This window comes from Anabrus simplex, chromosome 10 (assembly GCF_040414725.1).
Source record: "Anabrus simplex isolate iqAnaSimp1 chromosome 10, ASM4041472v1, whole genome shotgun sequence".
In the NCBI taxonomy this organism is placed as follows: Eukaryota; Metazoa; Arthropoda; class Insecta; order Orthoptera; family Tettigoniidae; genus Anabrus; species Anabrus simplex.
Window position 1 is genome coordinate 44220191 of NC_090274.1, and position 23530 is coordinate 44243720.

A 23530-nucleotide genomic window follows, 5' to 3' on the forward strand; every position below is an offset into this window, starting at 1 on the left:
ATTTGGAGTGAACATCCAGTTGACACGCCATTGAGCCTAGTCCACTGTGCACAGACAACACGTTGGGATACCAACCAACCTTCCAATCGGAAATGTCAGCAGTTACTGTAACTTGCTCTGCATTGGCCACAGTCACAACACACAGTGTGCTCTCGCGGCGAGCTAGTGTAACTTACTTTTCGATTTGCCCTCCTATAATAAATACTTCAATTTATTAGCAGTTTTGATTTTTTGTCCATCAGTTGTTATTTTATCTACCATTGGTGGATCAGTAAACCTATGTATGACTGTTGGATTAATATCCTCCTCCTTCTGATTTTCCTACATCCTATTCTTGATGTTCCTAGGAGGTATATTAGTCCTTTTTATCTACATTACCAGTTTAGCTTCTAATGAGCTATTTTATACTTCTATAAAAACCTTTGTCTTTCATGTTATTTCTTGTAGACATTTAATTTTCTGTTGAGTTTCCTGAATATTGGTGGACAATAGAGCAAGGTCATCAGCAAGTCCTAAACAGTTTAAACTGAATGTTTGTTTAGAACTTCCAATTTTTATGTTCTTTGGGTTGACCTTGTACCATTCCCTCATTATATATATTTTTTTTTTGCTATTTGCTTTACGTCGCACCAACGCAGATAGGTCTTATGGCGACAATGGGATAGGAAAGGTCTAAGAATTGGAAGTGGCCGTGGCCTTAATTAATGTACAGCCCCAGCATTTGCCTGGTGTGAAAATGGGAAACCACAGAAAACCATCTTCAGGGCTGCCGACAGTGGGGTTCAAACCAACTATCTCCCGATTACTGGATACTGGCCACACTTAAGCGACCACACCTATCGAGCTCGGTCATTATATACTCTTATGCACAATTAAATAATAAAGGTGGTAAACAGCCTTCTTGTTTTAAAGCTTAAATTTTTAATGGTTTTCTTTTCTCTGCCTTTATTTTGCACCCTCTCTCATAGTGGATATGACTTTTCCTTTCCTGAGTGTCGTTTGTTAGTTAAGTGTATTCAGTCTCTTTGTTCTAGGTACTTCACTATGTGGGTAATTGGAGACAAAACAAGACAGCTGGTATCAGCCTGATTGAGTCTACAGAAGCTGCAGCCAAGATCATGCTGTTTGAAGTGGCCTTGAGAAATGTATGTGCATATTCATTGTCATCATCATCCAGACACAACTGAGTTGGGGAAAAGTTGTTCCCTTCCAGATCTCTCTCTCTTTTCCAGTTTTATACTGCTCTTAACAAAGTTCATCTACCATAATTTATATAGGGTGTATCAGAAATACTTGAAAAAACAGCAGGGGCAGGTTTCTCACACCAAAATAAGGGGAAAATATCCTATAAACATAAACCTCACCTGTTTAACATTGGTACTGTGAACGAAGTGTTCAAATCATAGCATCTCATTGAAAATGTTTGATTTGCTTTACGTTGCACCGACACAGATAGGTCTTATGGCGACAATGGGATAGGAAAGGGCTAGGAGTGGGAAGGAAGCAGCCGTAGCCTTAATTAAGGTAGAGTCCCAGCAGTTGTCTGTTGTGAAAATGGGTAACCATGGAAAACCATCTTAGGGCTGCCGACTGTGGGGTTTGAACCCAGTATCTCCCAGATTAAAACTCACAGCTGCGTGCCCCTAACTGCAAGGCCAAGTCGCCCAGTAAGAAAATGTTCAAAATGTCTGCGTTGTACATGTGTTTCTAGAAGACACGTGATTTAGGCACAGTCAAAATGGCGACATCTGGGGGGGGGGGGTGCAAACTGGAGCATGTGTGTTGGTGCATTGTCGAACTGAAGTTTGCCATGATAAGAACCCACTGTATAAACTAGTGTTTAATCATTTACAGAAGAAAAGAAAAAGAGAAGAAAAACTTCAAGATCTTAAATTTATTTAGGTATTCTCATTCAACATCATCAAAATATTAAAGAATGATGGTTTTCATAATTTTTCACTGATTCACTGATATGGTGAATTAGGATATAATACTTCTTTAAATGTGGGCTAAACAAAAGATAGTTTTATGTTGTTTTTATTCTTTGACTGGACTTCATTGATGAAGGGAATGCATAAACTTCCTGAAACATGTATGAATGAATAAATAAATAATTAATTCTCAATTGTTAAAATTGTTATTGACAAGGTGGACCCAACACAAACTATTTTAAATAGTTTCTTTAATAGATTTTTACAAGTAGCCTGACAGGCAGTTCTCCAAGAAGACATCTAAGGCGTCTTCAATTGTACGCCTTGGCATAAAGCAGCTCTCATTTAAACTCGTTTCACAATATATTGAACTGATGTTTCACAATATAATGAACTGATGTTTCACAATGTATTGAACTGATGTTGAACTGATGTTTTCTTATGTCTCTCCCCCCCCCCCAGTCCCATTTCCTGACAAAGGTTCGGGAATATGGTGAGATTAAATTATATAGCATGTTTTTACATTGAGATATGTGTAGAAACTGTCCCAGCATTTGCCTGGAACTGAAAATGAGAAACCACAAAAAACCATTGCTAGGACAACCAATGGTAGGGTTCAAATCCATTCGTCTTCTGAATGCAGAGCTTGGCTCCCTAGCCATAGCTTGTTAACTCGCGGGCACTCCGTTCGGTACTGATGTTTTCATGTGTATTAGTCATTCATGTATACTATGTGATCACCCCTCTTTACATGTATACTTTATCACTGATGTAAAGAGCACCACTGTTCCGTGTGAATCACTCTATACTATATGGCAGTCAGATGGGAGCATTTGGGTGTGACAAATACTAGACAAACTAAACTTCCCAACCTGTGCATTGTCCACACTGAAAGTTGGTGGTGATAGTGTACGGGTGTTTCTCATGGAAGGGACTTGGTCATCTCAAATACTACAGGGCATGTTAAAGGTGGAAAGATAATTTTGACGAGCTGTATGTTATTTGTGGTAGAAAACCAGTTTGGAAATAACTGCCGCGCATTTCAGCATGATAATACTCCCTGCCATGAAGCAGGGTTTGTTCAAGAGTGATTTGTAGAAAATGAGGTTTGAGAAATTGACTGGTCAGCCTAGAGCCCTGAGTTCAATTCTATCGAACATCTCTGGAGTGAACTAGAACGAAAACTTCCTTCCAGACACCAGTGATCCATGTCATTAACTACACTTGCTACACTGCTGCAGGAAGAATAACCTGCCATTTGACGGGAGATATTCTCACACCTGGTAAACAGCACCCCCCTTCCCTGAATTAGTGTCCACTACTAGACAGTATACAGTAGCTGCGGAACACTTAGAGGACAACTTTGAATAGGTTATTGACTTTCCGTCCCACTAACTACTTTTACGGTTTTTGGAGATGTTGAGGTGTCAGGATGTTGTCCCACAGGAGATCTTTAGCTTGCCAGTAAATCTACAGACATGAGGCTGCCATATTTGAGCATCTTCAAATACTATCGCAATGAGCCAGGATCGAACCTGCCAAGTTGGGCTCAGAAGGCCAGTGCTCTACCGTCCAAGCTAGTCAGCCAGGCTCTCTATGGTCTGACACCATGGTTAGTCAGTTAGAGTCCTATTGGTGGAAAACATTTTTGCCATCAGAATGCTGGCCATCAGAGTATGAGAGGTCATGGTATACAATTTCTAATCACTAGATTGTGTGCCAAAAGCCTGGATTCAATTCCAAGCCTCTATGCAGTGTTCCTATGGAGTGAGGGCATATAGCACTGTGCTTCCACCCTCTCCCTTCCCACTATCATATATCATTCATTTCATCTCGTTAACTCCTCTGAGGAGGTTGACGTCAGGAAGGGCATCTGGTTGTAAAAATTCACAATGAAGATTCATCTCACTTTATACCCGACCACCAGGCAAGTTGGCAATGAGGTTTGGGATGTGCATCTGTGAGCTTGCATCTGGGAGATAATCAGTTCGAAGACCACTGTCGGCAGCCCTGAAGATTGTTTTCCATGTTTTCCCATTTTCACACCAGGCAAATGCTGGGGCTGTACCTTTATTAAGGTCACTTCCTTCCTGCTCTTAGGCATTTCTTATCCCATCGTCGCCATAAGACCTATCTGTATCGGTTGCAATGTAAGAAAAAAATTTAAATAAAAGTCAAGCAACTGGGCAACTGCTGACAACATAGTGTATATCTGCAAGCTGCAGGCTGATGAGTAACATTGTGTCAATGAAGGCTGAGAGTGCAGAGGGAGGCGACAATGTTGATGCAGTGGCAGCTATGTGTGCGGGTTGAGGAGCGAGCAAAACAGTACTGCTGGTGAATTCTTGAAGCTCCCAATAAGAAAACACTTTACAAGAAACAGGAAAATGATTATCAGAATGATCCAGAAATGGAAACTGCAAGAATCTCCTGCTGGTCTTTGTAAAGTGCAGAGCCAACAAACACTAGTCAGTCTTGAGAGAGTTACAAGTCAGTGACAATCTTACTGCACTTAAAAATCAGGACTGCAGATAAGAATGACTTCAGCAAGTATTTATACTGTAGTTAGTTCAGTGTGAAGAAAATTGGTGATTATCAGATTGTTTTTGTCGAAGGAAATTTACTGTAAACCATGTTTAATATTTATACAATGGAGGAAGTGGAGTCTTTCAGCAGTCTGTATATGCTATATATTCCAAAATAAATCAGAATAAACATTTTATTTTCCTTGCGAGCATTATAATTTGGCAGAGAACTGTACATTCCACCTGTACTAACTGTGTAAAGTGGAAAACTCAAGTGCAAGTGAACTTGTAAATAACTGAATAGTAGCTTAATGAATTTAGATGATAGTAAAAGGCACCACTTGTGAAGTGATTTTAGTTTTGAGGACCCTGATAACCCACAATAATATATACAATAAATTTGATTTTGTTCTCATGACTCCTTTGTGGTATTGCATATTTTATAAACTTAAGTTCATATATTCCCGTTTGTTCTAATCTCTTCGCTTCATATTTTGTTGTCAGCTCACCAAGAAACTAGATGAAGAGAAGCCTAACTACACACGTATGACCTTTGCAGAGTTGAACAGTGCCATGAACATGGATGTTGGCCCTGATGAGCAGAAGGTGAGTCATGAGCTGGTGTCCTCATTATCTGAATAAGACAAGGAAGTATCTTGTAATATACTATATTGTGTATTGTGTTTTAAATTAATATCTATATGTACTGTATGTCTGGCCGCTACATTAATGAGTAGACTGTACAGCTAGGGTCTCTGTGGTGGTAAATAACCTGATCCCCTACGGTGACCAGCAGCTTTGGGCGGCTAAGTTTCCTTAGAGTAAATCATTGAAAGTAAACTTCCACCTGTTTGATACTACATGTTTGCTTTAAGCAAATTAATTATTTGTAGTGTATGTTGATCAGTTGCTGCTAGATCCCTCCAAGGACACAGCAGGTTGACAACATAACTAGACTTTGGAGAAAGCTTTTTCATAACATCAATAAGACAGCGATCAGCTTTGGAGGATCCCTTGATAAACAAAGGTTCAAGAGATCCATTTTCACCAAATTAAATCAAACAACAATACTCACTTTGGAAAAGAAGAGCAGTTGAAGAGAACAGTATTTTAATTAAGAAGTAACATCGACATGAAAAAGTCCTTTTCAAAAATTAAAAAATCAAAAACTAAGAAAAACATACACATCACATATGAACAAAAGTGCTGTATACTAACACATTTTCTATTTAAGTGAATAGGAAATTGTTTTAAATTAGGTTAGAACATAAGTAGATCCATCTTCCCTTCCCATTTCACTGTTCCACTCAACCCTCCCCACATATTTTAATTATTTTTATCTTTTTAAATTAGTTTTGTTTTAAGCAACACAAAGGCACTATTTTAAGATGGTTTTATGAGAAGAAGAAATTTCTTTGTAATTTCCACTAAGCAATGTTATCTAGATGAAGATGTTCCTGAGGCATGAAACATGTTCTGCAAATAATCAATTTGCTTAAAGAAAATATATAGTATCAAACATGTGGAAATTTACTTTTGTTTACCTAATGTAAATAGGATTTGATACAGGAAATGAAGCTGATTTCTTGTGAGTTTCCTTAGATGGAGTGATGGTCCCTCAGTGTAGAAAATGACACTGAAACGCATCACTGCCGGGCTGAGTGGCTTACACGGTTAAGGCGCTGGATTTCTGAGCCCAAGTTGGCAGGTTTGATCATGGTTCAGTCCGGTGGTTTTGAAGGTGCTCAAATACATCAGCCCCATATCAGCAGATTTACCAGCATGTAAAGAAAACCTCCCATCACACAAAATTCCGGCATATCAGCGCCTCTGAAAACCGTAAAAGTAGTTAGTGGGATATGAAACCAATAACATTATTATTATGGAATACATTAGGTAGCATCTGACCCCAGGTTAGGGATGTCTGAAAAAAGCATCTGTACTCGGATCACCTGCTAGAAGTAGTTCTAACATGCATTTGGATATCTTAGATAATATGTACATAAAGTGGACTACATAAGTGATAGAATAATAAAGATACAGTTATGGACAAAGAATGGAGTAAAGAATTTCATCACAGTGTATGCACCCAGACTTTTTTTAAAAATAGTTGCTTTACGTGACATCAATACAAGGTAGGTCTTATGGCGAGAATGGGATAGGAAAGGGCTAGGAATGGGAAGGAAGCGGCCATGGCCGTAATGAAGGTATAGCCTCATCATTTGCCTGGTGTGAAAATGGGAAACCACAGAAAAACATATTCAGGGCTACCGACAGTGGGATTCAAACCCACCATCCCCCCGAATGCAAGGTCACAGCTGCGCACCCCTAACCGCACGGCCAACTCGCTCAGTGCCCCCCAGACTGGATGCAAAGAAGAGGCTAAGAGATTGTCCTGTCAACGACAGGTACAGCAACTAGTATTTTCTATATCAGAGCTTTCTATTTATTTATTATTGTCTGAACTGCTATTATATAGGGCTAGTTGTATCAAGTATACCGAGCTCGATAGCTGCAGTTGCTTAAGTGCAGCCAGTATCCAGTATTCGGGAAATAGTGGATTCGAACCTCACTGTCGGCAGCCCTGAAGATGGTTTTCCGTGGTTTCCCACTTTCACACCAAGCAAATGCCAGGGCTGTACCTTAATTAAGGACACAGACGCTTCCTTCCCACTCCTAGCCCTTTCCTGTCCCATCATCACCATAAGACCTATCTATGTCGGTGCGATGTAAAGCAACTTGCAAAAAGTATCAAGTATATCACTGAGAGATGTCCTTTGCTTGTTTACAGATCAACTTGGAGGAGTATGTACGAGTACTGTCGGCAGGACTCAACAACACTTTGGACTACAATTCTGATATTGTTATTGTATCTCATTTATCCTACTTCAAACAGCTGGCTAAAGTTCTGGCTTCTGAGGAGATGCAATCTGCACGTAAGTTGTTCCATCATCATCATCATAATCACTGTATAAGCTATAATGAAAATATGTAGATAGAGAGAGAAAAATCCACAAGGAATAGCTGACATAGAACAAGGGGTACCGTACGGCAACAGCATCAAATAGATAGTAATTTTTACACTATTTATCTTAGGATAAAATGAGCGTACATATTTTTAAAATTTTAAATTCCCCTCTTGTACAGCTATATCCGACCAGACCAGGAAAACTTTATTTTTCTTTACATATACAATATAAATGGTGATTTACCATTGACAATGAATTCTGTAAAACATCAAAACAAATATCTTTTAAAAACAAAACAGGAATACCAAAACAAAGGATGAAATTAACTGAAAATTTTGTGACAGATCCTCACACACCGAAGAGCAACCCAACCACCTCCCACCAACTGGCGGGTATGTGATACTTTTCTTCAAAGTACTTAAAACACGGTTCGTAGTGTCTCTTCTTTAGAACCAGCTTCTTTGGCTTGTGAACTATTACCCTCAAACCTTATTGTTGGATCAGTAACAATGCCGATGTTCCTCTTTCCGTCAATCGCAACAATGTCTACACGTTTACTGGATCCATCGCTAGAGATTCAGTGCACTTCTTCAAGGACTTCAAATCTGCCAGATTTTTTATGCTAGTTGCTTTACGTCGCACCGACACAAATAGGTCTTATGGAAACGATGGGATAGGAAAGGCAAGGCCTAGGAGTTGGAAAGAAGCAACCGTGGCCTTAAAGTACAGCCCCAGCATTTGCGTGGTGTCAAAATGGAAAACCACAGAAAACCATCTTCAGGGCTGCTGACAGTGGGATTCAAACCCACTATCTCCTGGATGCAAGCTCACAGCTTCGTGCCCCTGACCGCATGGCCAACTCGCCCAGTCCCCAAGATTTTTTGAGAAGTTGTGCAATACTGCTCCTGACCCTATGGTGCCTGTTATTTCTCAATAGTTCCCCTTTCGGGCAGAAACCAAGAACATTAGGGAGAGTTTCTATCTTGTTGCAGAGTGGCGGTTTTCTTGGCTTCTACAGGGAATGCTTCGGACTGCAATCACATTACAGTTCATTTTAATGGCATTAGTCATTGGGAAGTTGAAAGTCCTTTCTTCGTTGAAATCCAGCCCAACCAAATTTCCTACACAGGGCTGCTTCCAATATTGGTGCCCTCATCTGGTTTGTCAGGGTTTTGAGTCTAATTTATTATAATATACTATAAATATACTGTAAGTCAGAGAGAGAGAGAGAGGAGGGTGAATAAGAAAGGAACACATGTAATAGGGTGAACACAATGCCAAGTCAGTGTGGGAAAAGGGAGCAACAGAAGCAGGAGACTAGGACAAACATGGAAACACAAAAGGACAAGCATAATCTGCATGTCTTCATATAGATAGGCTCTCTTCTCGTCAATCCCAATTCTTCTACATCCATCTCTTCTCAGCCCCTGAAGAGCTTGTTGATGCCCTGCCCTCTTGATGAAGCTGGGAAGCAGAAACAAGGTCGCTGGGGGCAGATTCCATCCACCTGCCTGTTAGTTCCCTCTTTTCTCTGCATACAGTATTTAAAACATTCCTTGCTCTAAAACAACAATAACTCCTAAAATATTCTTTAAAATTATTATATTGTAAAACGTATTTTTATCTTAAAAAAGATTACTGAGGTGAATAAACAATTTACGAGGGCTATTCTTTAATTAACATGTTGCGTGCAGATTACGTACTAGGCATGTGACGCTAGTTTACGTGTGTGTGCGGTTAAGAAAGACTCTCCTTGTCATCCCACGCATCTTTCAAGTCCAATCTTCTAGCAGGTTTATCTGTAGCCAGATTTGTGCATGCGTATTCTGTTTCCCACGTATTTCCCCTCCACAGTTTTCGTCATATGTTGTCATTCTTTTTGGGATCTTTGAGCAGCAAGACAACTTCAAAGCGAGGTAAGACACTAAATTTTGTGTTTATTATTACTTCAAGAGGATTATGAATAATTCCACTCTTGAAATAAATTACACTACTGCAAAAAGTTCAGTGAAAGGACTGAACTTTTATGGTAATTGTCACTTATTATTGAACCATATTTATGAGTAACGTGAAAGAACTTGTAGTAATCATTTCTGACTGTGTCATGATGCTTATACTATCATTTTATTTAGATTTTGTTCATATGGCCAACAATGCAGTTTCCTCAACATCACAAGGCCCATGCAATAAAAGGCGCACTTCAACAGAAGAAATACCGTCTCATCTCAATAATCGGCTTGATGTTAGTTGCCCGAGGAACCATGCCTAAATTTTGGTCAACTTTTGCAATACCTTTGGGCTGAGTAGAGATTTAATCTATAACATTACCATTACTGCCCTCAAGAATTTGATTATGATCTTACCTATGGACCTCAACTAAATGTCTGATGTGCCTCATTGTAGTTATATATTCTTACACAACTTCATGCCATCTCATGTAGGCGTAATCCATTCACCTGAATCTATTTTTATTCAGTTATGAGTATTATTTGTCCTTGGGCAACCTGCAGCTTTTCTGGGAAAATTTTTACAATAAAAGTTTCTAGAAAACCATGATCTTCTCTTTCAAGTTAGAATGTATAAGATCCTTTTGATGGTCCACGATATGTTAAATTTTACTTTTTTCCTCCAGAGCGTTACATCTGGTGGCATGTGGTGAAGAGTCTCATCCCCTACTCACCGAGCAAGTTGCAGAAGATGCAGAGGGATTTCGTCGAGTCACTTTACAGTCGTCCTCTACCTCAGTCTCCCAGGTAAAAAGCTTCTAATATATAAGTAATAATAATAATAACGTAAATGTTTCCACCTTTTCAATACTACAATATATTCACAAAATTACAAAATTATACGGTACTAGTTTCGACCCATCTAGGGGTCATCATCAGCCGTATTGGAGCAAAGATCATTTGTGGCGAAATCCTAAGACAATATTATTTTAAAGAATAACAAGTGAAATGAGATGTTATGGTAATAGTTAATAATACAAGGAATATACATACTAAGAGGTTTTTAACAAAGAATAAAGTATAAATGGGGTGTTGTAAAAATTATAATCATGGAAATCAGTAAGTTCTTGTATTGAAATGAAATATGGCTTAGGAAGAGGGCTTAAGGTGGGGCTGAAGGGTGCGGGAGAAAGTGTAATTGTCTTGGAAAAGTACCTTCTGTTCAGACTACTCAAATTTCACAGAGATGTTCAACATTGGAGCATAAGATGGTGACCATAAGGTCTAAAGCTGAGACTGGCATTGCTTTGCCTAACTCGTCACTCTCTCCTATCCTATCAGACTTCCTATGTTATTCCAGTCTTGCTGATATTAGGTTTCCAAAGCCTAGGGAGAGTCATTATTTTCACACCTTCAGACCTCTTCCCTGTCTTTTGATAGCATCTTCATTTTTGGAGAAGAGCTGCTTGTTTTTTAAAGCTTGATGATGCTTGTTGTTTAAAGGGGCCTAACATCTAGGTCATTGGCTCAGGAGAAGAGCTGGACTTGGCATAAGCACAAAGTTTTGTTCATACCCTTGAGGACACTCTTCTCATGACGACAAAAATATTTAATTTCATTGTTATTGGCTTTACATCCCACTAACTACTTTTAACGGTATTTGGAGATGCCGAGGTGCCAGAGTTTAGTCCCGCAGGAGTTCTTTTACATGCCAGTAAATCTACCAACATGGATCTGGCGTATTTGAGCACCTTTAAATACCACTGGACTGAGCCAGGATCAAACCTGCCAAATTGGGGTCAGAAGGCCGGTGCCTCAACCGTCTGAGCTACTCAGCCCGGCTAAGAATAACAACAATATTATTGAATGCACTTGAGATATACAGTAGTTATATTTCACTAGTAGTTAGTAAATATATTCCATTTCAACATACAAATTAAAGTTGGAAACAGAGATTTGATTCCTATGGCATACACCAAAAGTGTTGCAGTATACTGAACTCTGGTCAATGAACTCATTCTATCATATGATAGCCTGCTGGGTTTTTTTTGGTGGTTTATTTAATGTTGTTACCGTGTTTTGGTGGTAGGTAGAGGTGAAAGAAGGTGCGGGCGTGAACGGGTCTCAAGCTACGGAAGAGAAACTAAGTAAAATTTAACCAGGTTATATTTTCTTTTCAAAATTAAGTAACAACACATAGAACCGGTACTTAGTAGCCGAAACACAATTTGAAATGTACAATTACAGGGATTACAGAATTTGGGCTCCGAGAGCCGCCCATACGATTCTTGAGCTAGAAGTCCAACCTTACAATATACAGAACTCAACAAAGGGGCAGAAAACCCCATTCATGCTCAGGAGCACTTGCTCCACATTACACAGGAAAAGCCTCCTCGAGGCATACAACACTCAAAGAGCCACACGCTCTTAAACATTCACCAAACTCCACCTTCAAGTTGTCCTCTCAGGACATAGACACAGGGGTAACATACCCAACCTACTGAGGTCTATTAAATGAAAAGGTTAATTACATGACCTTTAAAGTAACAAATTGAGAGGAGGCGAACTGCACTCCTAATACATTTGCTTAAGACCTACTTGGCACTAGGCCGTTATTACAAGGGCTAATCCCATACTACAGAGGTGACTTAATAGCAATTTACATTACATTACGGAAGAATAGGTTGAGAGAATAAGTTCACCTCAAGACGATGTGAGTGGGAGCTCGAGAGGGTTAAGCACTCTCTATCCCGATATGTCGTTTTAAAATAGAATAGATACCAGTTGTTTTTACATTTTAGGAAAAGGTTACATGGTTGAACGCTTAGAACCCGCCCCGAAAGTTAAACTGCTGAGCAAGAAAAGAAAGAATTTATTAATCGGCCATTACCTTATTGTTGACCGCCGCCGAGGAAAGAGGCGCTTCCCGCCTCCTGCTATGTACTTAATACACTGAAAGATGGAACAGAAGTGGCCCGGAGACCCTAAAATCAGCAGTTTATATACTCTCGCGGAAGTTTCTAGGCGTTAGGGGAATGAAAACACCCGCCCACAATGTTTTTATTGGATAGGACCCCGCAACAGATACAAGTTGGGGGAAGATACACCAGATTGGTCAGAAATTACTAAAAGAAATTCGGGATTGGATAAATCTAAAACAAGGGGAAAAAGAGGGGTATACAGCCAACTTAAACAATAACAGAAAGAAATTTAACAAGAAACAAACTTTTGAAATAAAAATTTCTCCAACAAAATAGTTCCTTGACTCCGCACTAGGGTGCGCTATTGTTGATCTTCAGTAGTGTCCTCTAGAAGAGAAAGTTCACACTTCTTACTTCAAGCGAAACAAAAACACATCAAAAGTGACACAGTTCAAAAACTCAAAATTTTCCACGTGGTGACATCTTCTGAGAAAGTAGAGAATTAATAGAATAGATAAGGTTCAACCTTCCTCCAGAAGAGGAGTTTCAACTGGCGCAACTTTTAAATAAACGGTGTAGAGGTGTACCGCCCGGTACAGACCTCCCCCCCCAAAAGTTCCTCTAGGGGTGACACATGAAATCAGTTTGAAACAAAGTCCAAGTAATGATGTTGATACGAAGATAGATAGCAGAAGCATTTACAAGATTTCTTAATTCAGTTTCAAAATGTTGTTGTTGCAGGTGAATGAAAGTCTTTAAGTTTGTAGAATTTGAATTTCTGAAGATAAACTTTTAATACTTAGAAGTGAAGAAAAATTTTTTTGCACGGTCCACCAAATATTGCTGTTGAATTCCCAAATGTAGTTATCTCTTATAGTAACTGTCCATGTAGTTGATGTTGATGAAGTTGGATGGCCGGACCGGCCGTTGCAGCTTGCGTCCAAAAGGAGGCCGCTCGGACCCCTCAAGTACCCTGAGATACCGCTCGCCCGCACTATGAGGGGAGCAGAGGTGTTGAAGCACGCCGCGCCCGCGGTGAACATATACAGGCTGCGGGCAAGTAGCAGGTCGTGCGCCGCACGTCAGCCTTGGCCGGGAGGAGAGCTCCGGCTCGCCGTGCACATGTCGTCCTCGCTGGAGAGGAGGGGGCCCATCCCCCTCCCCAGTCGCTGCACGGCGCTGCGCGGCTGCGGGGGCGCTGAAACATTAAAGCTAGGCGGCAGAATTGTGTTGGACTATCATCTTCTTTGAGGGTACAGGCTTGTAAAGAGATTGAGGGGCCAGCGGCGTGCAGATATCCATGGCATTTACTATTATGAAGCCACAGTGTAAGGTGGAGCAGGAGACGGGAGCGTGGTAATGGCCGTGGCAAGAACAGGATGGCAGTTTAACGGGTCGGGGCAGATTTTACACAAGGCTTACATCTAAAACCAAAATATTACAGAAGGGGCAGAATGCCTTAAAAGTGAAACTCAAAAAAAAAAATAACCTTCATATCCTTTCAAAATAATATGAAGCAAGTTAACACAGAAATTACACCGGTTTCACCTGGGACAGGTGAACCCTAAATATCCTCTCGGTGGCTGGATTGCTTAGTAACAATGTAACCGGTGTGAGAAAATCGAGAATGATGCATGGCCCATGGAATCTGGGGGCAAGCTTGCCCGCGGGAACAAAATTCTTGACCATAACCTGGTCACCTACCTTCAAAGGGGTGGGTCTCCGTCCACGATCATACCTTTCCCTAACCTTTTCATGAGACACTTTAAGATTGGCTTTAGCCTTCTTCCAAAGATCTTTAATGTTGTCCGGATCTATTGTCTCGGGCAGAATGTCATTCAGAGACCAGAGGTTAGAGAGCGGCGTGTTGGGAACGAACTTAAACATCAAAGAAGCTGGAGTAAATTTGTGTGATTCATGAACCGCCGAATTCAAAGCAAAAGCTAACCAATGCAGGGACGTGTCCCACCTGGAAGGATCTTCATGATGATAGGCGATAAGTGCGGACCTGAGATTACGATTAACCCGTTCAGCCAGAGATGGTTGAGGGTAATAAGCAGAAGTGGTTACATGAGAGATGGACAAGTCAAAACAGAATTTACGAAAAAGATTTGATGTGAACGCCTTAGCATTATCAGATACAATATATTGGCACGGACCAAAAGAAGCAAAAATAGAATTTAGACAGGTAATGGTGGACTGAGCGGTAGCCAGCTTAGTCGGAAATAACCAAGAAAATCTGGTAAAACCATCTACACATACAAAGATGAATTTGTTGGCATTTCCCTTCGACTGGGGGAAGGGTCCTACATAATCAATATACAGGCGTTCCATGGGGCGCGACGCTTGATGAGAAGACAAAAGGCCTACTTTAGTGGACATGGTGGGTTTACTGATCAAACAAGATTTACAAGCTTTTACAAGTTCCCGAATTTCACCGTCCATACCTTTCCATATGAACATTTCACGAATCTTTTCACGAGTTTTAAAGATTCCACGATGCCCCCCCAATGGGGTCTCATGATAGTATTTGAAGATCATAGGTACAAGAACCGCTGGAACAACAACTTTCATCAACTTATCATGCCTCGAAGGGCAACATAGAACACCATTCCTCAGAACATAAGGGACAGCATGTTCCCCAGAAGAAAGGGTTTCCATTATCGGAGCCAGCGTCGGATCTTCACGTTGGTATTTCTCAATATCCCTAAAAAGCATGGGAGCATCTGTTAAGATGGCATTAACACCAGATAGTATGGACTCGGAAGGTGATGAACTGTCGACCGGTTCGTGGGTCTCTACGTCGTTATGAAACATACGGCTGAGTCCATCAGCAACAACATTTTTGGTACCTCTGATATGTCTAACATCAAACTGGAAGGCGGAAATACGAATAGCCCAGCGGGCTATACGACCAGTACGACGCGGCCTACCTAAGACCCAGCTTAAGGCTTGATTATCTGTCTCCAGGTCGAATTTAACGTGTTCCAGATAGAGACGGAACTTTTCTAAGGCAAATAAGACTGCCAAACCTTCGAGCTCATAGATGGAATACTTGGCTTCTTGAGCCGACAATGTCCTAGACGCATAGGCGATGGGTCGCCTCCCTAGTTCAGTCTCTTGAAGAAGGACTGCAGCTACTGCTGACGATGACGCGTCGGTTTGGACGATGAATTTCTTCGAGAAATCAGGCATAGCAAGTACAGGGGCATTACAGAGAGCTAATTTAAGATCTTCGAAAGCGGCTTGTTGAGAAGGTCCCCACTCGAATTTGATGCCTTTCCTACGAAGAAGGTTTAAGGGCGCCGCTCTATTAGCAAAGTTAGGAATGAATTTTCTGAAGAAATTCACCATACCAATAAACCTGGCGATGCCTTTAATGTCCTTGGGAGGTTTAAAATCACGGATGGCCTGTGTTCTAGAATGATCGACTGCTACACCATCGGGTGACACAATATGCCCTAGGAATGACATTGAAGGCTTAGCAAAGGCAACCTTGGACAACTTAACAGTTAACCCAGCCTTACGAAGGCGATCGAGAACTTCTCGCAGATGATCTAGATGTTCTTCAAAAGTCTCTGAAAATACTACGACATCATCTAAGTAGTGATATAAGTACTCGAATTTGATGTCGGAGAAGACCCTATCTAGTAGCCTAGTGAGCACAGCTGCCCCCGTGGGGAGCCCGAAAGGCACGCGGTTGTATTCGTATAAATTCCAGTCCGTGGCAAACGCTGTAAGGTGTTTAGACTCTTCGGCAAGGGGAATTTGATTATAGGCCTGATTTAAGTCCAAGATGGTGAAGAACTTGGCCTTACGAAACCATGAAAAACAAGAATGAAGGTCGGGAAGGGGCACAGATTGTAACACCACCTTCCGATTGAGAGCCCTGTAATCAATGACAGGCCTGAAACCTCCTTGGGGTTTCGGTACTAGAAAAATAGGCGAAGAATACGCTGACTTAGAGGGCCTAATAATACCGTCCTTCAACATCTGATCGATGATTTCCTTCAGAGCCTTCATTTTAGGTGGAGATAGCCTATACGGTGGAAAACGGACAGGAATCGAATCCGTAACCTCAATTTTGTATTCAATAAGGTCAGTGACACCAAGAGTATCAGAGAACACCTCGGGAAACGACTGACACAGTTTGCGAATACTATCAGCCTGCTTCTCAGGTAGATGTCTAAGGTCTAACAACATCTCATCCTGGATAGGCGACATAGAAGAACATGACACAGAATTACACTTTAATAGTGGGATTTTACAACTAGAAGCAAATTTGAATGTGCACGACCTAGACTGCAGATCGAGCACAAGACCAGTGTGAGAAATAAAGTCAGCTCCCAATATAATGGGGCAAGACAATTGCTTGGCCACAAACAATTTAACTTTCCATGTAAACTTAAAAACACGAATTTTGACCAGTAAGGAACCTAGAATTTCTAATGGAGATGAATTAGCCGAAACGTATTGAACAGGAGAAGAGACATAGTCAGGAAGTTTACAAACCGTTTTCAATTTAGAATACCATTCAGCCGCAATAATCGAACCAACACTACCTGAATCTAAGAGAGCTGTTATAGGCTCGTTATTTACATCAATCTTAAGAAAAGGAACAGGTGCGGGGGTATCCGCCGCAATCCTAAGACATTCTTTAGGGCATTCAAAAGATGAACTTGAAGGCTGATCGTTCTCTGCATTTACAATCTGTTTACTAGGGGCTAAGTCTCGGGAAGATGGATTAGTCGACTCAGCCGAAGCCACTAGTCACTTTTTATTATCGGCATAGGTGGAATTTGCACCAGAAGTTGAGCAGGAGGGGGTGCTATTTGAGTTTGGGCAATTCTTGGCGATATGTGAGAAGGCCCCACATTTAAAACAGCCTTGTGCTGAACCAGCTCCATTATTTGCCCTACTACTTTTGACTAATGGACATTTATTGCGAAGATGGTCAGGCGACCCGCAAGCATAACATTTACGGGGCGTGACTGGTCGGCGAGGTGGAGGCCGAGTGTTACTAAAGGAAGGCGGGGGTTCTTTCGCTACACGCAAAGAATCGGCGTATCTAACTCCTTCCGCTGAGACGGCCAACGCTTCAAGTTCAGAGAAAGTTTGCGGGCACGCCGCAAAACACAAGTATGACCTATAAGATGGTGAAATGCCTTCCACAATAGCTTGTACAATTTGATCCTCAGGGAAGTGAAGAGCAAACACCCTGGTATAAAACTTAATGTCTTGTATGAAATCAGCCAAGTTTTCATCCAACCTCTGTACTCGATAATAGTATTTTTGAATCAGAGATGACCTCGCGCGGGCGGGAATAAAGTTTGCAAGCAAGTGTGCATGAAAATCTTCAATAGATGACTGTTCAGCTATGGCTCTTACTATTTTGTCGGAGAGAATACCAATAGCATACGGATAGATAATTTGCAAGATTTGACATGGAGACAGAGAAAAAACAAGGGCATGATCCTGAAATTCCACTAGAAATCTTAAAAATGAAATTACGTCACTGGTGGTATTAACAGAAAACTTGGATATACCTCTGAGCAACATTGCCAATGGATGAGGCAAGCTACTAAATCCGGGTGACATAGTAGGTAAAGGTTTCAATGGCAAGGAAGTCAATTCAGAACGGATGTTACTCAATGATGCACGACGTTCAGATTCGTTGTCCAATGGGGCAGGGATAGTTTGAGCAGCAACGGTTATCCTATTAACTTCTCCCTTGGGAGGCGCTTCCTCACTACCTGGATTCACTATGGTGGGTTGATCAGATTTGGGAGGAACTTCCCCAGTTAACAATTGAGTGACCTTACTAGATAACTCGGAAATATTTTCCAGGAGCGTACTAGCTTCCTTCCTCTGAACGTCATTCAGTTTTAGAGACAACAGATCGTTAACCCTATTCGAAAAATGATATAGCCTGCCTTGCACACGCTTAATTTGATTAGGAGACGGATCATTTTCATCAAAAAAACTAACTACGGAAGCTAGCCCAGTAATGTTCTCCGTGATCGTGGAAAGAGAGTCGTCAATTTCTTTCTCTCCCAAATTGGGGATGGAAATGGGCAAATCAAGGGACTCTCTAAGCTTGTTAGTGTCTATTGCAACCGTGCCTCCAGATTGAACGTTTCTGATAGTTAACTCATATATCAACTCCTCTTTGCGCAAATAGTTAAGGAGGAGAACATCGCGAGGGCCGGGCATGATGACAGAACAATTTTGGAAAACTCAAAAATGCCAGCAACTGAGAAAATGGTTAGAGTTCGGATCAAAACAATGTCTCGCCGTCAAAAGGGGCTAAATTGAGACCCATTCAACCACGCTCTGCTACCACTTGTTACCGTGTTTTGGTGGTAGGTAGAGGTGAAAGAAGGTGCGGGCGTGAACGGGTCTCAAGCTACGGAAGAGAAACTAAGTAAAATTTAACCAGGTTATATTTTCTTTTCAAAATTAAGTAACAACACATAGAACCGGTACTTAGTAGCTGAAACACAATTTGAAATGTACAATTACAGGGATTACAGAATTTGGGCTCCGAGAGCCGCCCATACGATTCTTGAGCTAGAAGTCCAACCTTACAATATACAGAACTCAACAAAGGGGCAGAAAACCCCATTCATGCTCAGGAGCACTTGCTCCACATTACACAGGAAAAGCCTCCTCGAGGCATACAACACTCAAAGAGCCACACGCTCTTAAACATTCACCAAACTCCACCTTCAAGTTGTCCTCTCAGGACATAGACACAGGGGTAACATACCCAACCTACTGAGGTCTATTAAATGAAAAGGTTAATTACATGACCTTTAAAGTAACAAATTGAGAGGAGGCGAACTGCACTCCTAATACATTTGCTTAAGACCTACTTGGCACTAGGCCGTTATTACAAGGGCTAATCCCATACTACAGAGGTGACTTAATAGCAATTTACATTACATTACGGAAGAATAGGTTGAGAGAATAAGTTCACCTCAAGACGATGTGAGTGGGAGCTCGAGAGGGTTAAGCACTCTCTATCCCGATATGTCGTTTTAAAATAGAATAGATACCAGTTGTTTTTACATTTTAGGAAAAGGTTACATGGTTGAACGCTTAGAACCCGCCCCGAAAGTTAAACTGCTGAGCAAGAAAAGAAAGAATTTATTAATCGGCCATTACCTTATTGTTGACCGCCGCCGAGGAAAGAGGCGCTTCCCGCCTCCTGCTATGTACTTAATACACTGAAAGATGGAACAGAAGTGGCCCGGAGACCCTAAAATCAGCAGTTTATATACTCTCGCGGAAGTTTCTAGGCGTTAGGGGAATGAAAACACCCGCCCACAATGTTTTTATTGGATAGGACCCCGCAACAGATACAAGTTGGGGGAAGATACACCAGATTGGTCAGAAATTACTAAAAGAAATTCGGGATTGGATAAATCTAAAACAAGGGGAAAAAGAGGGGTATACAGCCAACTTAAACAATAACAGAAAGAAATTTAACAAGAAACAAACTTTTGAAATAAAAATTTCTCCAACAAAATAGTTCCTTGACTCCGCACTAGGGTGCGCTATTGTTGATCTTCAGTAGTGTCCTCTAGAAGAGAAAGTTCACACTTCTTACTTCAAGCGAAACAAAAACACATCAAAAGTGACACAGTTCAAAAACTCAAAATTTTCCACGTGGTGACATCTTCTGAGAAAGTAGAGAATTAATAGAATAGATAAGGTTCAACCTTCCTCCAGAAGAGGAGTTTCAACTGGCGCAACTTTTAAATAAACGGTGTAGAGGTGTACCGCCCGGTACAAATGTTATAACAAATTTATCAATATTTAGCATTTCCACCTTTATCATCATCATCATCATTTTCATTTTCCAACTCCAGTTTCCCGGTTATGGTGTACAAGCACTCACCATCTCTTCCTGTCTGCATACATCTTCTGTTCCATGACATCTTCCCATCTAAGACCTCTCTCCTCCACACCTGTATCTATCCAGTGATTCTTTGGCCTTCCCCTTGGTCTCTTTCCTTGGACAGTAAGGTCAAAATATTTTCTGGCAAGTCTCTCGCTCTTCATTCTCACCACTGAAGTCTACACTTCTTTATTATTAGACTGGTAATAGGGACCTTCCTGTGTACTTCATTCCTGATTTTATTCTTTCGAGTAGTTTGATTCATAGTTCTAATGAATCTCATTTCTGTTGCCTGAATTCTGTTGTAGTTACTGTTTAGCAGAGTACATGCCTCTAAACCAGTGGTCTTAAACTGTGGTACGCAAACAGCCTTCAGGCTAAAATGATGATAAATTGAAATATGGAAATAAATAATACGAAAGTTAAATAGGATGTATATATGGAGTCATGCCCCGCTTGAAAGTTTCACCTGGACTGCAACACATCAGAGAACTGTGCCACGATGTGCAGGCACATAAATCCCATTGAAATGTTGATTATTCACAATGTCTGAATTCCAGAATTAAAATTGAAAATTTTTCATCTTTATTTTTTAAATTTGATATTGAGGCTAAAATCTAGCATTTAGCAAAACTTTCATACAAACAGAGTATCCTGTGCTACCGGTACTTTATTATCACTGGGCTAAGTGGCTCAGGTGGTTGAGGCACTGGCCTTCTGACCCCAACTCGGCAGTTTCGATTTTCGATCCTGGTTCAGTCCAGTGGTACTTGAAGGTGCTCAAATATGTCAGCCTCGTGTCTGTAGATTTACTGGCAAGTTAAAGAACTCCTGTGGGACAACATCCTGGCACATCATTGTCTCTGAAAACTATAAAAGTAGTTAGTGGGACGTAAAGTCAATAATCTATTCAAAATTTTCCTCTAACTGTTCCTCAGATACCGTATACCAATTGTCCAGTTAATTGGTTTGGAAATGATATGGGGGTTGTTTAATGAGCATTTAATGGGCTGGCTAGTTATACCAGTAATTCTCTGTTACGTTATTTTCCGTTGCCATCAATGCCATTTGTGGAAGTGTATTTGTCGTCGTTATTATTGTTACTTATTAGGGAGTCAGTGTAAGTTAATAACTGTCATGAAATAAAAGTATGAAATTGAATTAAAGAGTACCTATCTTGTAAGACATCATTGTTTATATTCTACTGCTGAATGCATAAAGAAAAGAGTTTGGCACCTTGGTGGTACGCTTTGACCACGGCAGCATTGTTATCAACAATTACTCCTAGCATCCTATAGTATTTAATTTCACGTAGCTGAAAGATGCATTTCAAACTTGCATTGTTGTTTTCTGAGTGGTCATAAGGATAAAAGGACAAATTATAGGATTAATTCTGTATCAGTGCACCACTTATATTTTTAACATGTTTTTTTTTTTCATATTTTAGCATAAAATATTTCTGAAAAATCCAAACTATTATTGAAATTGACCCTGAAATTATGAATGCTATTCGAGTGCACAAGTGTACAAAATTTTAAGGCAATCAGAGTACGACTGTGGTGCAGGAAGCATTTTGAATTCTAGAAACAGTTACTTTAGAGTAATTTACTCTGAAAGTTGACCCTATATTAACATTCATTTAAGGCTCAGAATTCAAATTAAGTCTGGTGCCTCCCAGTCCTGTAAGCACTAAATACATAGGGACAAAAAGCCGTTTGCCCCCCATGGAAATCATCGCTAGGACGCATTGGTCCCATCCAAAGAAACTATTGCCAGGAAAGGCATCTGGCTGTAAAAACATGCCATATGATTTCATGTCACCTAGAAGGGTAGAAGAGAGATGCTTAGTCAGGTTATCTTCTGATTATTATTATTCGTACACTTCTCCATAGGAAATATGGGTAGTAACGGGGCAAGGGATGCACTAAGTGCCTTACAATAATTGACGTATTTACACATTATAATACAAACTTTGACGTACAAGTATGCACAAAACTCCAGATCATGGGATCTTCATTCTTGCGAGAGGAACAATCGCACAATGTTGCGTGTTGACAGGAGGACAGAATGTTGCATAATTTTGTAGATGTTCGGTGGAAGACCCAGTTCTTGCAGACTCTTGTGAAGTGTGTGTGGAATGAGGCCGTTGACTGACAAGAATCACAGGGACTATCCATACCAGTTTCATCTTCCAGATCCTCTTCACCTCTTCTGCAAGTTCTTTGTACTTGTAGATTTTCTTCCATAGTACTTCCTGCCAATGTTGGTGTCATTGGGGATAGCGATGTCAATAATGAAAGTTGTCCAAGTTTTCTTGTTTACCGGTATGATGTCTGGTCTGTTATGGTTGACTGTTTTGTGTGTCACTACAGCAGTGTCCCAATAAAGCTTAATCGACTCGTCCAGGAGTGGTGTTAGATGGTACTTGTAATAAGGGATACGCTCCTGAATTAATTGGTTTTCCTGAGCAAGTGCCTGGTGTATAATTCCCTAGACATGATTGTGTCGTCTCGTGTATTCTACGGGGGCAAGTACTGGGCAGCCCGCAGTGATGTGGTCGATGGTCTCGAGATGAACGGAGTATCGTCTGCATTTGTTGGAGAGTACACTGGTGTCTTTGATGATGTACATTTTGTAATTGTTTGTAGCTATTACTCGATCTTGTATAGTAACTGCAAAGCCCACTGCCTCCCCAAATAAGCACCCACTCATCATCATCATCATCATTATTATTATTATTATTATTATTATTATTATTATTATTATTTAAATAACCCTTTTGAGGGTACAATAAATCAATTTTGATTACTTTTCTTTGCATTTAACTTTCTTAGTTTCCAAACTTCCTTCATTTTCTGAGAATGTTGCTCCTTTTCCTCTCGAGTCCATTTTCTTCCAGTTGTTACTTTCTTTCTCTCCTGAAATACTGCCTTTCATGTTACTTCTCTGAAATGTGTCCTGTTTTCTATCATATCTATTTTAAATCCAGCGTTTTTCATATCCTTTTCAATTTCAATGAACCACATTGGCTTGGATTTGTAATTATTCAATAAGCTGAAAATTTGTTTAGTTAGTCTACTGTTATTCATTCTATTCGAGTCTTCTTTTCCTCATTACAGTCGTCAGTTTTTCAACCTTTAAATATGGCTCTCTCTTTGATCTTAATCTAAATTCAGCATTGCTGTTTCTTATGGGTCTGAGTTTTTTTCTCAAAATTCTTCTTTCAACTTTTTTCTAATTTTTCAAGATCCCCAATTCTTGTAAGTTTAAGAGTTTCTGCTACATATAAAATTTATGGCCGGGCCACTGTTTGATAGTGTCTTAATTTCAAGTTC

The 23530-nt window shown here is 40.5% G+C and overlaps 1 protein-coding gene across 1 annotated transcript in view; it reads left to right on the top strand.

Moving 5' to 3' along the window:
* Window positions 1–23530, top strand: part of LOC136881792 (endothelin-converting enzyme homolog) — a 115857-nt gene that overhangs the window by 63479 nt on the left and 28848 nt on the right. Inside the window, exons 9-12 of the mRNA XM_067154229.2 lie at window positions 1035–1145; window positions 4961–5062; window positions 7248–7392; window positions 10058–10178. Coding sequence (XP_067010330.2) covers window positions 1035–1145; window positions 4961–5062; window positions 7248–7392; window positions 10058–10178 — 479 coding nt within the window. The remainder of the gene's footprint in view (window positions 1–1034; window positions 1146–4960; window positions 5063–7247; window positions 7393–10057; window positions 10179–23530) is intronic.